The 22,882-nt window shown below is 44.4% G+C and overlaps 2 protein-coding genes across 3 annotated transcripts in view; one reads left to right on the plus strand and one right to left on the minus strand.

Annotated features, from left to right (window-relative positions):
* Nucleotides 1-19,003, minus strand: part of TUBGCP5 (tubulin gamma complex component 5) — a 57,071-nt gene extending 38,068 nt beyond the window's left edge. Inside the window, exons 1-3 of one of the 2 annotated variants that reach the window (XM_031050983.2) lie at nt 18,870-19,003; nt 8,481-8,562; nt 4,622-4,692 (exon numbers count right to left, since the gene is read on the minus strand). In XM_031050983.2, coding sequence (XP_030906843.2) covers nt 4,622-4,683 — 62 coding nt within the window. In that variant the 5' untranslated portion in view covers nt 4,684-4,692; nt 8,481-8,562; nt 18,870-19,003. Of the gene's footprint in view, nt 1-4,621; nt 4,757-8,480; nt 8,563-18,869 lie in introns of those variants that run through there. The other variant, XM_034060251.1, reaches the window with a different exon arrangement.
* Nucleotides 18,446-20,639, plus strand: CHST7 (carbohydrate sulfotransferase 7). The gene has a single exon (XM_034060252.1). The coding sequence runs from the start codon at nt 18,588-18,590 to the stop codon at nt 19,962-19,964; it is 1,377 nt and encodes a 458-aa protein (XP_033916143.1). The 5' UTR covers nt 18,446-18,587; the 3' UTR covers nt 19,965-20,639.
* Nucleotides 20,640-22,882: the final 2,243 nt, after the last annotated feature.

Genomic DNA, 22,882 nt, shown 5'->3' on the forward strand with positions numbered 1-22,882 from the left:
ATGCTTGGATTCTCATAAATTCAGCTTTTAATTAACTTGCCCGTCAAAAGGGAGGCATTTGCACAACATAAGTGAATTGTCTACTCTTAAGTTGATACTAACAGAGGTCAAGCCAGGTGGCTAGCCTGGGCTCTCCAAAGTGCAGTGGCAGATCACAAGCTAATGCTATCTGAGACAATGTTTCAGAAATTGGGGGAGTCGTAAATTAATACCATGTTTAAAACTGAAATGTCAGGACTTCTCCAAAAGTGGGTTTATATTCACCTGACTCACCAGTAAGCCAAGGAATTCATCAGGAGTTCTTTGCTGTAAACAGCAGGTTGTAGCTCAGGGGCTAGTGCCAGGACATACAACTTGTCAAGGCAGCCAGCTCCTGACTCTAGCCAGCTGCAGACATGTCCCGACAGCTCCTAGCTGAATAAAACTTGGAGAGGACTTTGGGAATTGGTCCAAACAGACAGCAAATAAAGTTTGTGGTTGCTCTCTTTGGTTTTGTTTGTTTTCTGAATCTGCTTGCTAGTTTCTTAATTTATGTTACTTTTCATCTGGTCATCTGGGAAATGTCATTTGGGTTAGAAAGCATTTTCAGCATGAGCTGGCAATAGCTCAGGTGGCCTAACTTCAGAGGAGAGCAATAAAACAAACTTTCACTAAATTGCACCTACGGTATTAAGCTACATATGCTTCAATTAGAGTCTGCCCTGCTACCTTCTGGAAGAAAGTAATGTGAGAAGAAGCTGTGAAAGAAGTGGAAAAGTTGCCTTCTAAGCAAGTCAAAGTAGAAGAGAAGCCAGCCCAATCTAATACTGGCTAAATAAAACATGAAACATATAAAAATAATAGTAATTTTTAAAGAGAGGAAAGAGGTGGAAATTAAACTGTATCAAAGAGCAAGAAAATCAGTCAGCAATACAGTGAAGCTGTTGACTGAGAAGCAGATGACAATAAACTGGGGCAGCTTCCAAGAATCATGAAACTAAAGTGTGGAAGCTGAACACTAAGAAATAAGATAATCTGCTATCTAAGGGCAGATACAACTTTTTTAATGTTACTAGAAACTTGAGTAAGTTCTTACGAAGAAAGCTCAACTGGGTCACCTTAAATTTTAACCAAATGCTCACATTGTATTCCTGTGTCCAAACACAAAGAAGTTAATACTAAAATTATAGAAGACAAAAAAAAAGAAAAACAAGGAGAGGCTGAGGAGTGCTTCGCTTTACTGAAGGGGGGTCTCCAGTGTAAACCAGCAGTAGTAGAGTTCTGTACTGCACAGGCTGAGACATCTGTCTGTCATATCGAATCTGCTCTTCATATAGGCAGGGCTCAGAGGAAGCCTGTCTGGATGCAAAAAGAGGATCTTGCTTCTTCAAGACTAAGGGTATCAACCCAGTGGGACACAGTCAAAACGACTGGAAACTTTCTCACATGCACAGGAAATGTACAGAAAGATATTTGTGAAAGAAAAAGCAGGTTCTCAGAGAAGGCTGCCAGAAACCAATTACTCGGTTAAGTGCACAAGCTATGTCTGAGGTGGGGATATTGCTCAGCAAATACAATTTTTTTCAAGGAAATGCAAGTAGAAACAGATTGCTGTTATTTAAAAGGCAGTGAAAAGGAAGAAGTGATGAACTTTGCTCTTCATCAGGCAGAAAAAAGTGACTTGGTTGGAAGAGGCCAGTGAATTACCAAAGGTATGCATGAGTGTAAGCAGGAACAGACATGGCTAAAATGTGGTAGTATCCCATTTCCACTTTGCCCACCAAGAGATTTCTCAGACTGTGCTGTATTCATCCTGCTTGACCTGTATGGGCAATACACAGAGGCCCTTTTGATTTCTTTAAGAACTCCTAATAAGCAAACCGTGGATCTGAAGATGCATGGGAAAGGTCTGCCTTCATCACTTTGTTGGAATTTCAAAACACTTGCAAAATAATTCAGACAGAACAATGCAGATTAGACCCAATCCTCATGGGTGAAATTTTCAAGTTCAGCAGCAAGCTGGGAAACCACAGAGTGTACAGAGCTGTGTCGGGAGACTTTAAAGTTGGGAGATTTTAAAAGGCAAATACAAAAATGAGAGAGGAGGGTAAATTGGCTCAGATTTCACATTCACAGTGCAGACATCTGCTTTGGTATTGGGCTGTCTTTAGAGTCAATGAAGAACAACAGATGTTTCTGGGCATGACTCATCCTGTTTGAAACCTGGTATTTGTCCTAGATGAAACAACCGCACCTTGAAATTGCCAGCTTCTCTCCATTAACTGTAGAGGATAGACAGGATGATCATCTAACCTGTGAATGCTTCCACAATAGATGTATAAAACCAAGCAAGAAGATGAAGTAGGTGTTGGATCAGAAGACCTCCAGAGGTCCTTCCCAGCCTCAACCAGCCAGTGATTCTGTGAAGCCCAGTCAAACTGCAGACATGTAAAACTGGAGCAGCCAAAGGCAGCTGCCTCTAAAGGCATATACACAAACTAGCTGCAAGTCCAGTCTTTTGCAGCATTTGAAATGAAAACAGGATAGTTTTCATTTCAGATGAAAACAGATAGTCATGAGGAATCAGTGATATTGTTGCTCCATTTACTCATCTGGGGGAAAAAAAATGCAAGCTTTGACATGATAGTACACGCAGAGGCTCATTAAGAGATTATCTAAAAAGCAAAGGAAAGTTCACTGAAGGGTTGGTCCTATTGCAGATAACCCTAATTTTGTTAAGATATTCATCTCTGTGCCATTGGCCACTTTCAACAAGAGAGAGACTGAAACTGTGGGTCTTAGGAAGTGAATAAACAGCTTTTTACATGATGAGAGAGAGCCAGTTACTGGATAACAATTTTTTTATCCCTCTGTGACTGGACCAACAGACGCCGAACTGATGTCTGAGCTGCTGAGGAATATAAAGTGCGTTGGGATGAAGGCAGTAAATGTGCAGCTGCCATAGGAAAAGGGTAAAATGGAGGCATGCAACCAAAATTGCATGTTTCTGAGGAGACTGTGATGGCCAGAGAAGCAACTAACTTGGAAGAGATCACCTTCTTTTCCTGAAAGTGTCATTCAGCCCCTAATTTCTGGAAATAGATCAACTCAAGAAGAGTAAGTGTAGTCATCTCCAAGCTGTTCATGAGTCAGAGATTAAAGTGGGCAGATAGGATGTGAAGAAGTACGGAGGTGTGAGGAAAAGAAAGCGATCCTCTGCAACTGCTGTCAGATGCAGCATCTAACTGCCCATAGGCTCATTGCAGTACAGAGGGAATGGGATACTTTGTAATCATCATGGGGTTTGGTTTTCAGTATTCTTCAGGTTTGTGTTTTAGTGCAGTTGGCTAGGCCCTTCAGGAACACCTTGACCTACAATGGCCATAATTCCCACCCAAAAAAAAACCTTAAAATGTCCTCCATACTTAAATGAAAGATATATGAACTTAAGAAAAAAAAAATCAGAAGTAACCTTTCTCATCTGTGTTTATAACACTACTAAGTACCAGCAAGTAGCTTGGGCAGATGAACATCCATGGAAGCTGTCTTGGACTGATAGCTGCTCAGAAGAAGGAAGTTTATATTGCTTTATATGACCTTTCCCTTTTCAATGTTTTCAGCCTTGAGGATTTTATCACTAAACCCGAGGAAAATATTAAGGAGTACAGTGACAGTGAATAAAGAATTTGTTTCCCTAATTTTCCCATCCCACCACCAAACCCACCTACCATACTGAAGAGCTGTAGCCCTCTCTGGGCTGTGAGGTGTGGTATGCATTTATCTCCACAACATAGTTTTCCCTCCGGTGGTTAACATTCCTTTCCAATTTGTATGCCAAAAATGTACTATGTATGCCAAAACTATGCAAATGCATTTTGTTAACCAAGCCACGAACATGGCTAAGAGGAGATTGAGAAGAAGGAAAAACAAACCATCAAACTTCCTGGTGACTATTGAAAGTCTCACTCCAAAACAGGTAGAGAAAGAAAGATAGATGCATTAGGTTGTCATTGGCAATTTTATATTTAATCTCCTTATTGCTTTCCTCATATATTCAGTTCATGGGGATCTGATTCTCCACTTTGCTGTTCAGTTTTAAATCAGGTAATCATGGAAGGCAATACCTGTATTATTCACTGTGCTAAATGAAGCAAGCCAGCTTGTGTGGGGAGGGAGTAGATGATCTAACAGACCTATTTCATAGATTCATAGAATAGATTCATAGAATAGTTAGGGTTGGAAAGGACCTTAATATCATCTAGTTCCAACCCCCCTGCCATGGGCAGGGACACCAGGGACATATTTAAGAAGGTGAGACATACAGGAAGAGATTAGTCCCATTTCATTTCTTAATTCCTCACAAAAATATTTCCTTGTGTTCTTAGCCAACAGAAATGTTCACAGCAGCCAACAGTCACTATCCCAAAGGAGTAGACAGGCTTTGCTGCTGGTCAGCACTTCCAAGTTCCATGTGTGAGATGAGTTAAGGAACAGCAGCAAATGTCACAGCATGGCTGATGTGAATCAGGAGTAAGTCTCAGAAGCATGTGCTTCTGTGCACAGCATCAACAAGGATGTGGTGCAGACACCAATCACTTTAAAATACACTGCCCTGCATCTTGCAATGAATATCTGACCCTACCTTGAAGAAGCACAGCATCTGCAGGCCTGGCCAATGAATCTTTTGGTGTTAGGTGCACTCATCTCTTAGATCTTTCACACACACAGAGAAAAAAAGAAAAAAATATAATCAGGAAAGCCTTTGTTGGTGACAGCATTGCAGGAGGAGCCCACAGGCTTCCAGAAACTGAAAAGAAAAAAAACTGAAATTATTAGAAGCCTCTTTTCAGCATGCTTTAGCAGTCTCCGTTATTTAGCTAGCTTTCCACCTTGTCCCAGAGCATACTTCCACATTTTCTTGTTTCTCTTCCTTCGGGATTTGCTGTGACACTCTCAGCAATACATAGCATTGTGGGTGCCAGACCACACTTAGGCATTCCTAGCATCCCAGCCCTTTTCAGCTCCTGAAAATGGGGCCCATCCCCTTCTCCCTGGGAATCGCTGTAGACTCTCTCCAGGGCTGGCAGGGCCACCAGCTTCCATCCTCTTAGCTGTCCTGGGGTTTATTACTCCACCCCTTCACCTCCAAACATGACTCCCACTTGTAATTTTTATTCTCTGCTTTCTGTGCTGGCTGAAGTTGCTTTAAGCTACTGACCCTCGCCCCTTATTTTTAAACAAATAAAAAGCAAACAAAGCAAAACAGAAAAGGCTGGTAAGTACTTTAAATGGAGTGCCCCCAGATTTGACCCTCAAGTGAATTCTGCAAAGGTTAGCCCGCATGACTGTCATAAATGCAGCTGCTGTCACAGGGGCCTGGCAAGGCCAGCCCCGTGACCCATTTTAAGCACACAATCACTGATTCATCACAGAAATCTCATTATGGGCATGCATTTTTTGAAGATCTGCTGAACAGTGGGTAACAGCATAGCTTCAAATTAAATCCAGTTCAATACAGAGCGCAAAATTAAATCATTCAATGTCTGGTCTGCCTTGAGCTGTACTTAAGCCCTGTCTGTGATTAACAGATTAGAATGCAAAAAAAAAAAGCAGCTTAATCTGTCTACTGCAGAGATACTTCCATTCCCCTGTGCTGCAAATTGTTTTATCTCTAGATACTACAAGTGAAGCTCTGCCTGTAGGTCTCAGCAGATGGCATGGCTAGAGGAGCACTGAATTTCCAGTTTATTCTTAAGCCTGGGTATTTATATTGTGTCCTTTTAATGACAGTGTTTTCAGTTCTTGCAGAGAGCTACATGTTTGTCCTTATTGTCAAGACTAACAGACAAACAAATACTGAGAGGCTCAGACATGGGAAACGACTGGTCCTAGGCATGCAGTAATGCAGTATAAAAGAAAAAGCAATGGCATCCAAATAGCACAAATCCTGTTCCAATGCCTTACCTGTAACAGCACAGAGTCTGCTATGTGGCTGTCGCTTGTCTTTAAATTAGCACTTTATATTAGCACATTTAAATCCTAAATGTTCCTCACACTGAACTTCTATTAATTAACAAAGCTGGCATTCCCAACCTTTATTTTCCTAAATGAAGCCTGGGTTTATTTTTTTATAAGGTTGCATAGCTGTATGGCTACACCACTGCACTTAAAATAAAAGTACTATAGTAGATTAATGTAAGGCTCAATCCAACAGAATATAAACTGAGTTTTTCTGACGCAGCAGGAGCATGTTTCACTTTCAGCAGAAACAGAGAGCTGAGAGTGCTCAGCATTTTGCTGTATGAAGCCATTATGTACTTGCAATATTACATACACTGCGTACAGTACTGATGACAAAGGGTATCAGGCACACATTGAGATCACACTCAGGTGCTGGGTATGTCACTGCACCATCTTTGGCACCTAAATAACCAGAACATCACTAGCATCCTTTGCATTTCATAACTGAAGCTCACTTAAATATAGGAGTGTATCAGAAGAGCAATGACACATGCTGGTATACACATATATTTTTAAACATTAAAAAAAACAAAACACACTCCTGTACAATGTGATGCTTTGCAGTCTGTACTGCTACCCTCCTTCATTTCTGCCAGCTACTTCCACCAGATGTTTGCTGCCAAATTGGAAAGTTGCTGGCACAGGGGATTTTTCAAATTGAGCAGTGGGATTTTAATTAATTCTTTTAAAAGACCAACATAACACTCATAAACCCCTATGTGAGCTTAGGAGTTACACAGCCAAGCCAAGCTTGCCTTGGGTACCAAATCCTAGTGACAATCAGCCTGCACCAGCTGTAAAAGCAGTATGGGCTAATGAGCACCACAGCAGGGTAGTGGTCCATCACCCACAGCTGCAGAGGCATAGGCTTATGCGAGAGATGAAAAGCTGGCCTAGGAGTAGGTCATATATCAAATGGCTTCATTTTGGTAAGCTTTCCTGCAATTTTCCTTTATCAACATTGCAGAAATGAGTCAGGTGATCCATGACCCAGTTTTATACAGGAAAGTTACCCACCCACTCTGTTACAGAGAGCAAGGATAGACATCTGGTTTTAGGTAATACTAAGGAAAAGCAGAGATTATTAAATTAGTAATTAGTTCTTTGTTGTAGTTTTCCAATTCATTTCCAATGTTTCAGCAGCTGGCTTTTTTGTGTTAGTTCTTCTCTAAAAGTAATTTCTGCTGTGACTTCTGCTAAACCAAGGCAACATCTTTCTAAGACTATTCAGTGGGATAAGGCAGTGTGGAGAACTTAAAAACCTGTATGCATCATACTGTTTTTCTGGAGAAAGACAACAGTACAGCAGAGTCTGTAACGTGGAAAATGGTGAGCACTTTTTCAATTGCTTGCTTAAAAATATCTGCAGTTTCAGTGACCTATTTCAAATTCAAGTGGCCATGAGCCTCCTACCTGATTGATCTTTGCCCTTCCAGAGTCCCAATGGCTAGGGAAATAGTAGATGAGCCCTTGACTTTTCCACACCTTTTAATTTTTCTCATTTATTATTATTGCCAAAAGAACATTCATCCCCATGTTCTTTTTCTTTTTTTTAATATTGTGACAAGGGCAGTGACAGCTTTGCACATGCCATGTGAGAGGCACATGTCTATACACAGCCTAGCCAATGTCAGCAGCCAGACAGCCAAATTGGCTCGCAGTAAGGCCACAAAATCTCAGCATCTTCTAGAGGTGTCAAATTTGCTGCAAATATGCAGATCAGCAGGGTTCCTGTGATTGGTCTGTATATGTCCAGCAAGCATTAGTCCAGCTAGCCAATTTAAGTTTGTCCAGGCTGCCTGGGCAGACAATGGTGTGGGCCACCAGGAGTTCAAAGTGCAGAGCTCAGAAAAGCTCATTGGCAGCGCTGCAGCCATAGCTGCAGGGAGGGCCTGAATTGCAGAGAGTGATTTTTAGAGTTGAATTCTGCAGCGCTGGGGGAGGAGAAAAAGCTGTCAGCAAGGCCAATCATAGGAGAGTGTAGGTGAGAAAGTATTCCCCAAATTTAACATGATCCTAAATATTTTCATAGAGTCTCTGAACTATTCTACCTAAAATAACCGAGATTTGAGATTGTCATGTGCTTTTGTTTAATTAAGAGTTGTTAAGAGTCTTACTGAAACTATTTTGCTAATGTTTGTATCTTAATGGCTTTGTAACAGTAATATGAGAATAACAGGAATAATCCCGTCACCATAATAAAAACTAAAGGGAGCTGCAACTGGTTCTGACTTTCTGACTAAAAAGAGAATAGTTCTGCTTTGCTGCTCAGCTGCATTTTATATTTGTTCAGTAAAATTCTCCAGTCCTAGTCTAGACCTCTTGATCAAAAAAGTAATTTTTTTAGAGTTTATATAAGGATATATAAACATTACATTTCCATGTAATATTGGTATTAACAGAATGATTTTGATATTGAACTCACTGTACTGAGCAAAGCATAGTAAAAAAAGTACCACTCCACCAAACTAAAATGGTACCTGTTTCATGCTGGTAAGATCATGATTCCTGCAGCCACTTCCAGAGTTGTCTTCTGAGGATATTTCTTCTGCAGTGATCAAGCTAACACAGAAAGGAATAATGTGAAAGCAGCATTAATATGAGCAGGAGAACTGCAAGGTGCAGACAGGAAATACTATTTTTTGGTTTTAAGTCGTGTTAGTCTGTTAAAAAAGCTATGACTGAGAAAATGAATTGTTTTGTATTCCTGAACTGCAAAATTACACATCTCAAAATAGTAATAAAAAGACAGCAGTCCAGTTTGACAGGCAAATTAATAGGATTGAAATATCAGCCATGTTCTGTTCATTTGGTCTGTTTTTTTCCGAACTGAAATAAGTAAATCTATTTTGAATTTTAAAAGCCTTTCGCACTGTTTTAAAAAGCTGCTGGCAATTCTGTAAATACTGTTTAAGATGTTTTGTATTGCAGTGGAAACCTGTGTATTTTTTCAGCTGAGAAGCTATCTACTTACCTGCTGATTGCTGATGAGGGTGAAGATGACTGATGAGCATCCATCATTTGGAAAATGACATTGAGACATGTCACTATAATCTATTAAAGGTATCAAATTAATTTCATTTTCTTGACTATGGTCTCCTTCAATGGCAGCAGAAGCCACAAAGCCACACAGTTAGGTGTTGACCTCAGCTGGATGCATCATTAATTAAGTCAGAAAAGTTGTTAAATGCTTTCTGTTTGAGTGCCTTATTGGGCAGAAGAAATTGTGATTGAGGCAGTAAAACTCCATCCTGCAACATGTAGGGCAGGAACTCAGATCACAGGGAGCTCTTATTTGGGCCATGTAGGGAAGGAAAACAGGTCTCTTAACACAAACACAGATAATCTTAATTACTCTAATTGTTTTCACAGCAGTCCTTTAAAGAGAAACTCTTTTTTTATATTTTTTTTTAGGACTCCACAGGATAAAGATAAATTAACCGAGTAAATAGACACAGGGCATCTTAGATATCAGACAAAACATTTAAGCAAGCTGATCTATTTGACTTCCTTGCAGAATAACTGTCAGGCTTCCCCATAAGAAGAGGGATGATAGTGAGCAATCCCCAAGCAATCCCTAGGCATCACCTGAATCCCTGAAGTCAGTAAAGCTGAACTACTGTGAAAAGCAGTAATTTACATTTCTCTACAAAACCTTTATGTTGGTACGTAAGGTGTGGTACATCAAAGCCCAAGATCCTATTGGGAGAGGACAGCTCATGCTGTAAATAGTAAACAAAAAAATATAATAATTAAAAAAAAAAACCCAAACAAGCAAAAAAGAAAAGTTTTATAGGAAGAGCAAGAAAGCAAGCAAATCAAGAATGAGAGAACTTAGATTAAGGCTTCCTAAAGTACCAGGCATTGCTGAATTGGCTAATATCCTTGATGACTGTCAGTAAGCTGGGACACCAGGGATCAGATAGGACCATATACTCCTGCGTATTCAGGAAGTGTCCCTCAGAAGATGGCTCAAACCAGAGCCTCAAAGAAAGTCCCCAGTGCTCATTAAGTCTCCTATAGCTGAGTTACTCAAGAAGCGAGGTGATACCACTGCTAAGGATCACCTTTATTTCAAGTCGTTCAGTAGACTGTGAGATTTGTGAAACCTGTTTGGAAGACCAAGCAGATAAACCCCCAAACTGGTGAAATGTAAAGTGGGTGTTTCGCTACCTGATTCTGCTCAGTTTAGAAGCAGACTCTTCATGGCGGAGAAGTTACTTTACTCAGTCCCAATACTCACAGCGTCACCCCACTTGCCTTGCAATACAGCTGTGCAAGCAGCAAGGACACTCCGAGAAGGTACATACTTGCCATGTTTGTGTTATGCTTAATTTGTGCATATACAGACAATACTTCACTAGTAGATTCTTTTAGGTATCCTTAGTGAATACAGGTGGGAGAGCCTGGTCCTTATAGCAGTGAGACAGCCCAGATATAGGTGGGTGTCGAACATATCCTTTGAACTCACTCTTGGCAGAAATGAAAGCCAAGAGTGCAGAAGATTCTCAGTTACAAAGTGTTGGGCTAGTGTTGGCACATAATGTCCATTCCCAGTCCCACCAGGCTCCTCTTCACCTGCTCATGGCCCTGGGCGCCATCTAAGCCCAGCCCAGATCCATCAGTCAGGAAAGGTTCCAGTCAGGTACCTTGCTTGAGGAAACTTATGTTCATCAGATCTCAGATGGCAGCAGCTGTGGTAACAATTTCAAATACTTAAAATATTGGAAAATGTAGTAAAATTTTCTGCCTGTTTTACCAGTAGTCGTGCAGTGTTTTCAGGGGTGTTTCCTAACAGCATGTAGAAGGGGAAATCACACACCAAAAAATCCCCAAACACTAAAACCCCAAAGTATGGCAATTTGTCAAAACAAGATGTAAAATAGGGGCTTCCTTCCATTCCTTCCCAGTACCAAGACAAATGTGAACAGCTCTCTGTAGCTCCTGCCTGGGCAGGTTGGGTGACTGGGCCATCCAGCAAGAGAATAAACAAAAAAAGCCTTTAGGTTTTAGGCTTCACTGAGGACAATGAAGGAAGGATAAAGAAAAGCCAACTAATACCACCAAAATACAGCAAAGGAAACTACAGTTTCCTGTAAGCAGAGCAGAGGTATAGGTTGTTCAAACACATGCTTCAGCTTTGGCTGATGAACCTCATGCCCAGCAAGCTGGAGCAGCCTGATATGACCTGTTACACCAGTAATGCCTCCATGCTCTTCTCCATACAGCCAAGTCCAGCAGCTAATAAATGATGTGGAAAGCCTGCCTGGACAGAGGATAATTCCAGGAGGTGGAGAGATCAGGTTTTCCCAGAGCATTTCTATAATCAGCCCAAAGGCTGTTTTTCTATTGTTCAAGTAGAACATTATCTCCCATCTGTAAATCAGCTGCTATATCCTGTAATGACCTTTTATTGTGTGGTTTTCTTCTGTTCACCCACTCACTTCATGAATTGGGTTTGTGGGTTTTCTCTTTATTTTGCTAATAGGTAATGTAAGAGTGAAACTCATCTGAGAGCATGAGTGGATGATTTCCATGCTAAAGCTTTAGTAAATTTTCTGAAACAATGTTCACAGTCATATCAAGCCTAAAATTGCATTAAATGGTCTAAAGCAGCAAAGAGCATGACAACTGACATTTGCATATCAAAAACTGCCAAGTATAAATTTAAGCAGTCCCCCCTTCACAGTAAAGCGTGTAAGCATTTTGTCCTAATCACTTCTTTCTGCCAGGGCACTGGTACCTAATGGCTTTTTTACTGCCTACTCTCACCTAAGCTTGGTCCTGACAATGAGAAGTGCAAGAAGCAGACACCAGTTCTGGGACTGCAGACAGCAGCAAACCTCTCTTACCTCTGACAACTACAAACTTGATAGAGTGAGTAGGCATAAAATATCCATGATAGCTTGTGGAGACAGTGTTCTCACAGGAGAATGGATATTTGGTACATGAGCTCTGAATAACTCTGAAAGATACAGCAAGGCCGTGAGAGGCCCGAGGAAGCTTAAGCAAGCAAGATAAGAAGAAGCTGGAATTCACTGAGTTATGAGAAATGTGGACTGTTGGCAAGCTTTGAGGCCAAGTTCTCACACCTGTGATTAACCAATTCTATGTTAGTCACTAAGGGTCTTCAAGACAAGTATCCAATCATGATATGCCGAATTGCTGTAGGTGTGTGTAAGCAATAGTATATAAGGAGTTAATGCTGTGTAATAAACAGCTTTTTGTCTGATCACATTGATCTCTGACTGAGTCTATTCCACGGCAAGTTCCAAGTATGCACATCTGTGCAGGTGTCTGTTTGTTACAGGGATTCTCAGATATGCATGAATCTGCACATATGTGAGCATGCATGGGGTCCTACAAGGAAAACTTCTGTTGTCCTCACACATAAATAACACCACTTACTTCTTCCATTTTTTATAGAATAAACTATATGTAGTAAAAGTTTGTTTTAAACCTTAACCATGAAGATTTCCTTTTAAAACTACTGATATTTGGCAGCTTATGATCAGCTCAATTGGGCTCAGCATCAGCTGGACTCACAAAGGCCTCTGTTTGGGAGCCACCAAGTGAAATGGTAGCACTGGAAACGTAAGCAGAGTTGTCCTGAAGAGCCTGAGGAAGTGTGGTTAGCCAGTGTGCAAGTCCTTTGTTGATAAAGGTTATGGTCAAACCAAAATAGTTTTCGTACTGTGTTTTGTGCATACGGCTGCATCACTAAATAAACGTTGGGCTGCAGCTACTTAGTTATGCTGTGATCCCTTTGGCCAGGTTTTATAAAGCTCACAGTGAAGATCCCAAAGCAAGAGACTGATAATTTTTTTTTACATCTGTGCCACCCATTAGGCAGCTGAAGAAAAGAACCTGTGGGCTGCTGACTCCCAGTCAAGTTGGGAAACCCCAATTAACATCATAACATACCCAGGGAAGACTTCCTCATTAATAACCAGTAATGACAACCAGGGAGCTAAACTGGTTCCCAGAGATTCCAGGAACCGAGGAGTTCCCCAGAATCGCTACCCTTTTGCCCACTAACATTTTTGCTCATAAAAGTTAGATCATCTGGCACAAGCATATACAAGAATAAATTTCAAGTGAATTATACATTATGGCATTTATCTTTCTCCCATACAGGCACAGTAATGTCTCCTGGAAAGCATTTGCATCAGAAAGTCTGGATTTACAAAATGATCTTTGAAGACTTAATGGGGCAAATTTGTAAGATAGGTGCAGTGACTGAGCCCTCAGCATTTTCATTTGCACATGCCAATATGGATTTTGGAAATTAATAAAAAGACAGATAGATTTTTGGTCCAAAAATTATTTCTGTGCATGAAAGTGCTGCAGCATGAAGGCACAGGAGAGCTGCAAGTATTTTGTTATGATGACTGTCACAGGGGGGGGTTGGAGAAAAAATAATCCTCGTTTAAAAATAGGTCTCAAATTTTCTAGTTCATTTCTTCGCTTGACTGAGCTGTGAAAGATTTAGTTCCCTAATTATGCCAACACAAAGGCTTAACTTGTTGAGTTGTGAAAGCTTTCTGTTATTCTTAATCAGCATCTCTAATTCAGCAATAGTAAGTCTGTGACAAAGAAAGAAAATATAAAAGGAATCGTGATTTCTTCCATTAAAACCAATTATTTCCCACACATTTTAGTGTTGAGGCACTCCGTGCACTCAAAGCTCTGAGACCCCAAACACATTACCATCGGAATCATTTTCCTTCAGCAGCTACTGTAAATTGCCAAGCAGGCGGGAGGCTCAATGGAGGTGCTGGCTATTTGTGCAGCGCAAGCCCGTTTCTGGGCTGTGTCATGACTGTCTCACTGCTAATGGGATAACAGAGCACACTCCACAGGGGAAAGGCTTAAAGACTTCAGATTGGAGCCATACTTGGCATAACTTTGAAAGACTCAAGTTACATTAGCACCGAGTTGGATCATGGGATAGAGGTTTTCTTGTTTCATTGCAACTGATTTACCAAAATTTCCACTGTTATAAATAAAAACAGATTTTTCCTTTTGAACTTCTTCCTGAACCTCAACAAATACATAAATTTGCTTTGCCCTGCCTTCCACCTCCTGCGTTTTCTTGTTGCATTTCCTAGCATCATTTTCTATCACCTTCAATGAGGGCATTATCTTCCTTTCTTGGAGGAAGTTAGAGGAGCTCACAAGATCAGATGACATAAAAGGAACCATGTTTTAAATTTAAACCAAAACAAACAAAAAACCTGCTTTCATTTTTTTTCCCCATTTTTTCCACCCAGATCTCACATTGTTGGTAGAGACACATCTTAGAAAACCATAGACAATCCCTACTTAACACTTGCAGCACAGTGTATTAGTAATAGCTTCATTAAAAAAAAACAACTCTGCAGTGGAAATTAAGTGTACCTGCTTCTCTCAGGCACAGAAGAGCTCCTCTGGCTGGGTACCCACCAGGCTGCTGCAGCCAGTTCAGCAATGCTGGACTGTGCTAACAAATATCTCTTAGCCCAAAAGCAGGCTGTAGTACTGGGCTTTGTCTGAACAGTTTCCCAACTTGTGCTCTGTGCTTGGCTCTTATATCAGGCAATGGAGAGTAGCAGCTAATTGTGCCTAACTTTACAACTTCACCAGTTCTCAGTTAGGAATAACTGGAGAAATTCGGGAGAAAGAAGAAACACACCCTCTCCCTTCTGACTCTACATGTGCTGTTGGTCCCTAAACTCAAACATCAGCTTCCTCAGTCTGGAGGGGCACTGAGGTGTCTCATGCCTTCCCGCTGCTCCCGCTTTTTTGCAGCCATTGGGTGGTACAATTTGCATGGTGACTATTTGAGTGTATTAACCAAGACCTGAAGTTGTATATACCTGGCTTCTCTCAGATCAGCCCACAGAGAAACCTAGAGGTCTGGACGTCTGCCAATTTAACTAGCAGAAGTACACACACCAAGAGAGTTGTCAAAGTCACGGTTTTCCTGCCCAATTTCCTCATCTTTCCTGCAGGTACTGAGGAGTGACATCAAATGTATGTGCAGAAAGCTGAATTATCACCTTCTGCATGCGGCTGTGCATCTAAAGCCCCTTCCACACAGCTGCTCACCAGCCCCTGGGTTAGAAGCCTCCTCTCTTTTTGTCTAACTTTCCACTTTCTTCAAATCCTCTACATTTTCACCAAGTCTCCCAGAACTTCTGTGATATTTCTGACCTTTAGCAGGCACTCAGTCTCTGTTTCACTTCAGGGGGAACTTCACTGCGGAAATTCCCTTCTGTGCCATCCATCTCGCCCGGACCAGCTTCTCCATCCCACTATTCTCAACGTGTCCCTTCTGAAATGTGAGCTACTAGACTGCTCACATATGTGAAACATGTGGCACTGCACATGTTGGAACATCTGATGACAAAGCAACTTCAAAAATAAAAATGTTGTCCTCATTTGCTGGCTTCTTGAAGCTTTTTATGCTGCCATTAACCAGGGACTTCCTTTTGGCTGAAGCCTGTGAGTGACAGTATGTGCAGAGAGCTCTTTAACAGCCAGGATGTTTGAGGGTGGTGCTCCCTGTGCAAACCATGTTTAATTTTATCAACTAATCAAGCTATTTTTAATCACAAAGTGCTCTTTGAAAGTGACAAGAGCATGTGAGAGCTGAAAGACAGCTAGATACAGAGGAGACTAGGTCTTTTTTGAAACCTCTGCTGAGAAGATAAAAATGATTCTGAGGCAGAAATGCGTTGTTCCAGCATTTACTGTTTCTCTTGTCAGTAGAAGTACCATGGGAGACGGAAGAGCAAAAATTAAGTTAGAGAGATAATACACAGGAAGCCAATGTTATGTTAGATTAAAAACAGCCAGTACTTTCAGTGGCAAGCTTAGAAACTAGAAAGGAAATAGTGCTATACTAAACTATGCAGAACATGTTATGCCTATTTTCTTTTTTTTTCCCCTCCCTTTATAAAATAACATAAAGCACAGAATTATCACAAAGAAATGGCAGGAGCTAGATGCCAAGTGGGCAGGCTGCTTTGCAGATCATTGACAAAGAACCTGGCTGCCTCTCTTGGGTACTGAACTGTCCTGCTTTCAGAAGGAGATGCAGAAGATTATCTGTATGTGTAAATCATGTCTTTATGGTTGACAGAAAAAGCCTAAATGAAGGAAAATCATCCCCTTATTCATGTTGAAGAGAGTCTAAATTAATGCAGAACTGAAAAGAGAGAAAAATGAAAGACATTCTCTTTCCAGCTCCATTTGAACCCATAATCTGCTAGCCAATGCTCCAAATGGTCACTCCCTGTGACCCCTCAGGAAAGCTGGAGCTCAGGGATTTCAAGCCCAGGTCAGGCACCTGCTGGGTGGCAGAATGAATACCGGCTTTGCCAGAACTTCCCCATGCCAAAAAAAGCACTAACCCAAAACAAAAACAGTAAACAAAGGCTAATCCTCTTTCAGTAGAGGAACCAATTCGAAATGAGGAACAAAACACTGTAATTCTTTTAGGTTTGATAATCTTCTAACAACTGGATGTTTTTTAATCTTAGTATAGATATAGCCTGTAGTAAAGTGATTCACGACTTTCACTTTTTCCAGACCAGTTGCCACAGAAGTTTGTAGTTTGAAAAAAAAGAAATTAGCATAACACATAGGTAGTTTTATTTCTATGGTTTCTTATTTGTGAGGCAAAACATCTTACTCTGTGAGATGTTTTTTCTTTTCAAGACAGCTTCACTTTAGTTAGGCCATTTTAAGGCCTTGATTTTAGTTTCTAGACAAGTATATGTCATAGAAACAAAGCAGCTTCTTTGTCAGCTGGACTATACAGAATCAGAGCTGAAATTCACACTGGTGTATCTCGCTGTTTAAAAAGCCCAAAGCCATTATGAATATAAGTAGTGAAACGTTATGCTGGGGCAGAATTTCCTTTCCAATGCCATCATTTCTACATTCTTCTGCTCAGGAGCCTATAAGTCTTGTTTGGCACCACCTACCCACTCAGCACACCATAAACTACAGGAAGTCCAGTCTTTAACACTTACTTAACAGAGGCCAAGTAAAGTGTTAGCAGGAAGACTGCTGGCTCCCCACCTGGACAGAAGAGAAGCATGCTTTTTCCCTCTCATTGCTTTGTGCTCCTTGTATTTTGCCTAATTTGAAATCAGATTATTCTTTAACAGCTAGACATTCAGGCTATGTGCAGCAGCTGCACACTCCCTATCTATATATCAATACTATAGAAGGAGCATTTTGAGAACCTATGTAACTAGTGGGTCGTATCTGTGCTCTGCTATAAGTGATATGGTTGACTAAGGTTGTATCCTGTGCCTTACCACAGGTGCACACATACTGGATAGACTCTTCTGGGAGTCAAAGCATCACACATTGAGAGTGAGAAATATGTTATCCTCACTGAATTCACTCTGCATGCCATCCTTAAATATTAGCAGTGTTTTAAAAAGGATGCCATCCAGTGCCTAAAGGTTAGGACAGTCAGCAGCCCCTGCCACACCATCAGCAGGACAGGCACAGTGCTTTCCTGCCAGGAACCTTAACTAGAAACATGGGATCATGGTCCATGTCTTCCAGTGAGCATCTTCCAAGGTCAGGCTGGGGCTGGGCTAGAGATTTTAAGACTAGACATTTCAACTGAAACACCTGACGCCAACCTCTTTTTGACTTTCCAACCCACACGAGATTTATTTAAGCTAATCTTAGATGTCTAAAAAATCTCGAAGTCTAAACCTGAGCCAGTAATGTTATGCTCCTAATGTAGTTAATAACGGGTTATCAGAAGGCTGTCAAGCACCCAAGACATGTTGAATAACCCCCTGTGGGAGCCCATTTCTTCCTACCAGATGCAAAGGGTGCCAGCTCACAGGCAGACACAAAACTTTTAGATGTATAAACTGGAGCAGTGAGTCACGATGGATATGTCTGTACCCCATCTGCATGCACACACAGACAAAAGCGTGGCTGAGAAATCTCGCTCTACAGTGCCGAACTGCAGCATCTCTGAAACCCGCTGCAGATTTTAATAGCTGTCATCCGTCCTAAAAATACATTCGCATTTCGTTACCGTAGCGTGCTTTTTCTAGGGAGACTGGTGGGTAACAGGACCATCCTCAGGACACCCTCAGCTGCTCGGTACCTGTCCCGGCTAACAGCCCTTCTTAGCGGTGCGCCCGTTGTCGGGCGGCGGTGACTCCCGAGGTGCCAAGCCCGCCCCTCCGGCCCTGCCCGGGGGAGGAGGCAGAGAGGAAGAGAGGGAGGGAGAGAGGCTGGGCGAGGGCCGGCGTGGAGCCCCGCTCAGCGGCAGCAGCCGGCCCCCCGCCGCCAGCGGTGGCTCCTCAGGCGGCGGCGGGGGCAGGTGCGGACGCTTCCGCATCGCGCTGCGAAGAGGAGCAGGAGAAGGCGAAGGAGGAGGAGGCGGCGAGGGCGGGCGGGCAGCGGGGCCGGCAGCTCCGAGCCTGTCCGGCGTGCCCGTGGGCGTGCTCCCCGGCGGGGCGGGCCGGGCCGCCGCCGCTAACTTTGCCTGTTCGCGAAGAGCCTTCCTCCGGCAGCCAGAGGGTCGTCGGAGCGCCGGCGGTCCGAAGCCGCCCCCCGCGATGAAGGGCCGCCGGCGGTGGCGGGGCGAGCACCGCCGTTTCGCCGCCGTGTTGGTGCTATACACGCTGGTGCTGCTCCTGTTGGTACCCTACGCATTGGACTACGGGGCCCGGCGCGGGCGGACGGACGAGGAGCCGCTACTGCGGCGCTGCCCCAGCCTGGAAGAGGCGCTGAGCGAGTGGGGCTGGGAGCAGCAGCAGCCGCCGCTGGACGAGGAGGAGGACGAGGAGGGGGATGAGGCGGCGGGTAACGGCAGCGCGGCGGGGAAGCGGCACATATACCTGCACGCCACTTGGCGCACGGGGTCCTCCTTCCTCGGGGAGCTCTTCAACCAGCACCCCGACGTCTTCTACCTCTACGAGCCCATGTGGCACCTGTGGCAGGCCCTGTACCCGGGGGACGCGCTGAGCCTGCAGGGCGCCCTCCGCGACATGCTGCGCGCCCTCTTCCGATGCGACTTCTCCGTCCTGCACCTCTACGCCGCGCCGCCCGGCCCCCGCGACCCGCTGGCCCCGGCCCCGCCCGCCGCCGACAACCTCACCACGACCAGCATCTTCGGCTGGAGGACCAACAAGGTGATCTGCTCACCGCCGCTCTGCTCCGGAGCGCCGCGGGCCCGCGGAGAGATCGGCCTCGTCGACGGCGCCGCCTGCGAGGAGACGTGCCCGCCGCGGGCGTTGCGGGAGCTGGAGGCCGAGTGCCGCAAGTACCCAGTGGTGGTCATTAAGGACGTCCGGCTGCTGCAGCTCGGCGCCTTGCTGCCGCTGCTGCGGGAGCCCGGCCTCAACCTGCGCGTGGTGCAGCTCTTCCGCGACCCCCGCGCCGTCCACAACTCCCGCCTCAAGGCCCGGCAGGCGCTGCTGCGGGAGAGCATCCAGGTGCTGCGCAGCCGGCACCGCGCCGAGCCGCGGGGGACGCTCCGCCACCCCCAGCAGCAGCTGCCCGGCATGCTGGGCGGCGGGCGGGCCCCGCAGCACCGCGCCGAGTTCTTCCTCGGCGGCGCCCTGGAGGTGATCTGCCAGGCCTGGCTCCGCGACCTCCTCCTGGCCCGCCGCGCCCCGGCCTGGCTCCGCCGCCGCTACACGCAGCTACGCTACGAGGACCTGGTGCGGGAGCCCCGCGCCCAGCTGCGCCGCCTGCTCCGCTTCGCCGGACTGACCGTACCGCCCGCGCTGGAGGACTTCGTGCTCAACATGACCCGCGGCGCCGCCTACTCCTCGGACCGGCCCTTCCTCATCTCCGCCCGCGACGCGCGGGAGGCCATCCACGCCTGGAGGGAGCGCCTCAGCCGGCAGCAGGTGCGGCAGGTGGAGGCCGCCTGCGGCGAGGCCATGAGCCTCCTCGCTTATCCCCTCAGCGCCGGCGACGCCCGGTAGCGCCCGCGCCCGACGCCGGGTGATGGCCGGGCTGGGGGCCGCGACTGCGGCGGGTGGTGCCGAGGGCGGGCGGGCGCTGTGGGGCCGAGCTGGGCGCGGGTGCCCATGTGGTGTGGCGGCGGCCTGCGCTCGCCTCATGAGCCGGGTGCTGCTGCCCTGGCAGGTGCAGACCAGCCTCGCCTCAGGAGCAGGCAGTGTTGCGGGGTTCAGGGTCCTGCTTCCCGCTGCTGGCTTCGGAGGGGTTGTGCTTCCTCGTGGGACCGTGGCCACTGCTGAGAGGGCACGGAGAGTGTTTCATTTAAGAGAAAGGTTTGGTAAGAGGTGTCCTCTGGGCACAGCACCTCACGTGAAATGGTGACCACACACAAAGCATGGGTGCTCTTCAAGAAAACTGCATTGAAATTTAAAAGTCCCCTAAATGAAGACTCTCGGCAAGGAACTAGGGGGCTTCAGAGGTGATGCTGTGGGAGCATCACCATTGACGAGCGCTGAAGCATGCTGGGCTCGTGTTGCTACTGAAACATGTACTGTGAAGTGTGAAACACTTGGGTGAAGTTGGCTGCAGAGGCCACTGGAGGCCCAGGAGAGCAGGAGGGTGCCGGCCGCTGGGGAGGGCTTGGCTGTCTTGCTCCCGACCAACTAGGTGGCTCTGCGGGGATGGTTGCTGCCAGGAAGGGTTGCTGATGCTGGGGGGGGGGGGGGGGGGGGAGAGCACAGGCTGAGGGGAGGGGCACCGTGTTAAACCCCATCCACCATTCAGAGCAGTGGGGTAAACGTTAACCTGCTTATGTGCTTTGAAGATGTTTGTGGCAGAAATTTCTGCTTTTCTAAAGAAATCTGTAATTCCTTTTAAAGTAGGGATTCTTTTTTTAATATGTTGATATATTCTGGTGGTGATACTCATGTGAGATACCTGTGACTATCATGTTTCTTAGGGACACATTTAGGGGTGACTGTAACCGGAAGACGAATGCTCGATGTTTCCGTTTGGTTTTCTCAGCAAGATGAGAGAATCACTTTTCTTCCCTTGCTTCAGGGCTGACACATTGTGCCGTGCACAGGGTCCTCCTGGTCACATCCCTTCTGAACAATAACATCCTCTCAGCTGGCAATCCTGAACAAAAGCAAATGTTTCCTAAGAGGCCAAGACAGATTAATCACAAAGTTCCCAAATAAAAGCTTGTATTAAAAAAAAATAGAAAAGACCCCCCCAATTTAAGTTTCATTTGGGACTTTAAAGCTATATTTTCCTGTAGATATCCTGCAACTTGTATGAGAAGGGTGTGCATGTGTATGTATCTCTTAAGTACCTCTTTTTTCTTTATTTCTTAATTTGGAGATAGAAGGTTCAGTTGTAATTTAGAGATGCAGGGTTGTGACATCTTGGCATCTGCTTTTGAGTCCATTACAGTCTGGCAGCATTTAAATGGCCCCACAAGAGTACACAAGGTTATAGGGGTATTTACACACAGTCCTCAAATACAAACTGAGAACGTGAACTTCAAACAGAATAATGTGGGACCAGGAAGAAACCAGTATTTATATAAAGTGCTGGAAATAACAGCATTTCAAAGACATTACGTTATCATGGAGGAAATGTTTGAGTTGCATTGTAGGTGTTTGTGCTCTGAATATTGTGCTGTAAAACCCATTAGTATGTTAGGATGAACCTTCCTTTAGCTCTTTTTCTTCCTTGACCTTCCCACCTGCAAGTACATTGGCACAAGAAGCAGGTTTCTTTCACTGTCTGATAGGGAAATGTAGCCATAAAAATGGAGTAAATCTGTCCGTTTCACAGTAGCCTGCTTCATACAGTTCTGTATCCTTTGGTTTCTGCTTGAAGCAGAAATTACAGGGGTTCATTTTGTGCTCTAACAATCCTTGGTACGATCTAAGGGATGTTTTTGTACTCTCTCACAGGCACTGTGAGAGCAAAATTTGTCTCTGGATGTTCTGCTGGTATATAAAAACAGTATTTGTGTAGATGGACAATACATATACTAATGCCTTGATAACCTGTGTCAGGTAACCTGCTTTGGAAGGATTCTTCGGGAATACACCCAGCTTTTCTTGTATTGACAGGCTTGGGAAGAAAGATTTTCTTGCAAATCAGAAGATTATGTGGTACTTATTTTCTTCCATCCTTTGGGAGATTAGGATCCAGTATATCTTGTTGGTTTCAGCAAGTGGCAGTCACAGATTTGTACGGTGCAACTGTTATACATGCACTTCACCTCAACAGGGAATCAGGGAATCTCATCTCACTGTTTCAGATGTTAAATGCCTTTCATAAGAAGTTTCTGGAAATCCACACTTAGTTTCACTTACAGTGGTTCGTTGTGATGAAGAAAGAAGTGTTGCCATCTAGCTTTACTTGATGCTGGTAGCTGGGGAGAAGACAGTAACTGCAAATTACTGAGTCTTTTCTGAAGCAGTTTCCCGTTTGAAATAGATATATCTTCTATATCAAGAATTATTTCTCTTAACAGAAGTTGTTCACTAACACAATTGCTCTTCATTAGTGATTCATTCAATTTTATTTTTTTTTCTCATCCTAGGCTGTTCTTGTAGGGGTTTTTCATATGCTGTGAAAAGAGCTCTGGTGGGCAAAATGTACAAAATACAGCAAATGCAGTTTGCAGTTTGCATTCAGGGTGCTGAGTTCATTAGAAGACTTCAAAACAATCCAGAGGGATTATCCAAAGCTGAAAAAGGAGTGCATAGCCCACAGTGGGACCTTGGTGCAGGATGTGCAAGAGCATCTAGGACTGGATGATGGTTGCTTAATGACTGATTCTGCAGTGAGTGTGCTTCAGTCACTAGAAAGCTTTGTAAGGAGGGACAACTAGGGCTTTCCAACAAATATATCCCATTTTTCTCCTCAAGGTGTTTTGATGGTGCTGGAAAGCACTGTTCAG

This window comes from Melopsittacus undulatus, chromosome 2 (assembly GCF_012275295.1).
Source record: "Melopsittacus undulatus isolate bMelUnd1 chromosome 2, bMelUnd1.mat.Z, whole genome shotgun sequence".
Classification (NCBI taxonomy): domain Eukaryota; kingdom Metazoa; phylum Chordata; class Aves; order Psittaciformes; family Psittaculidae; genus Melopsittacus; species Melopsittacus undulatus.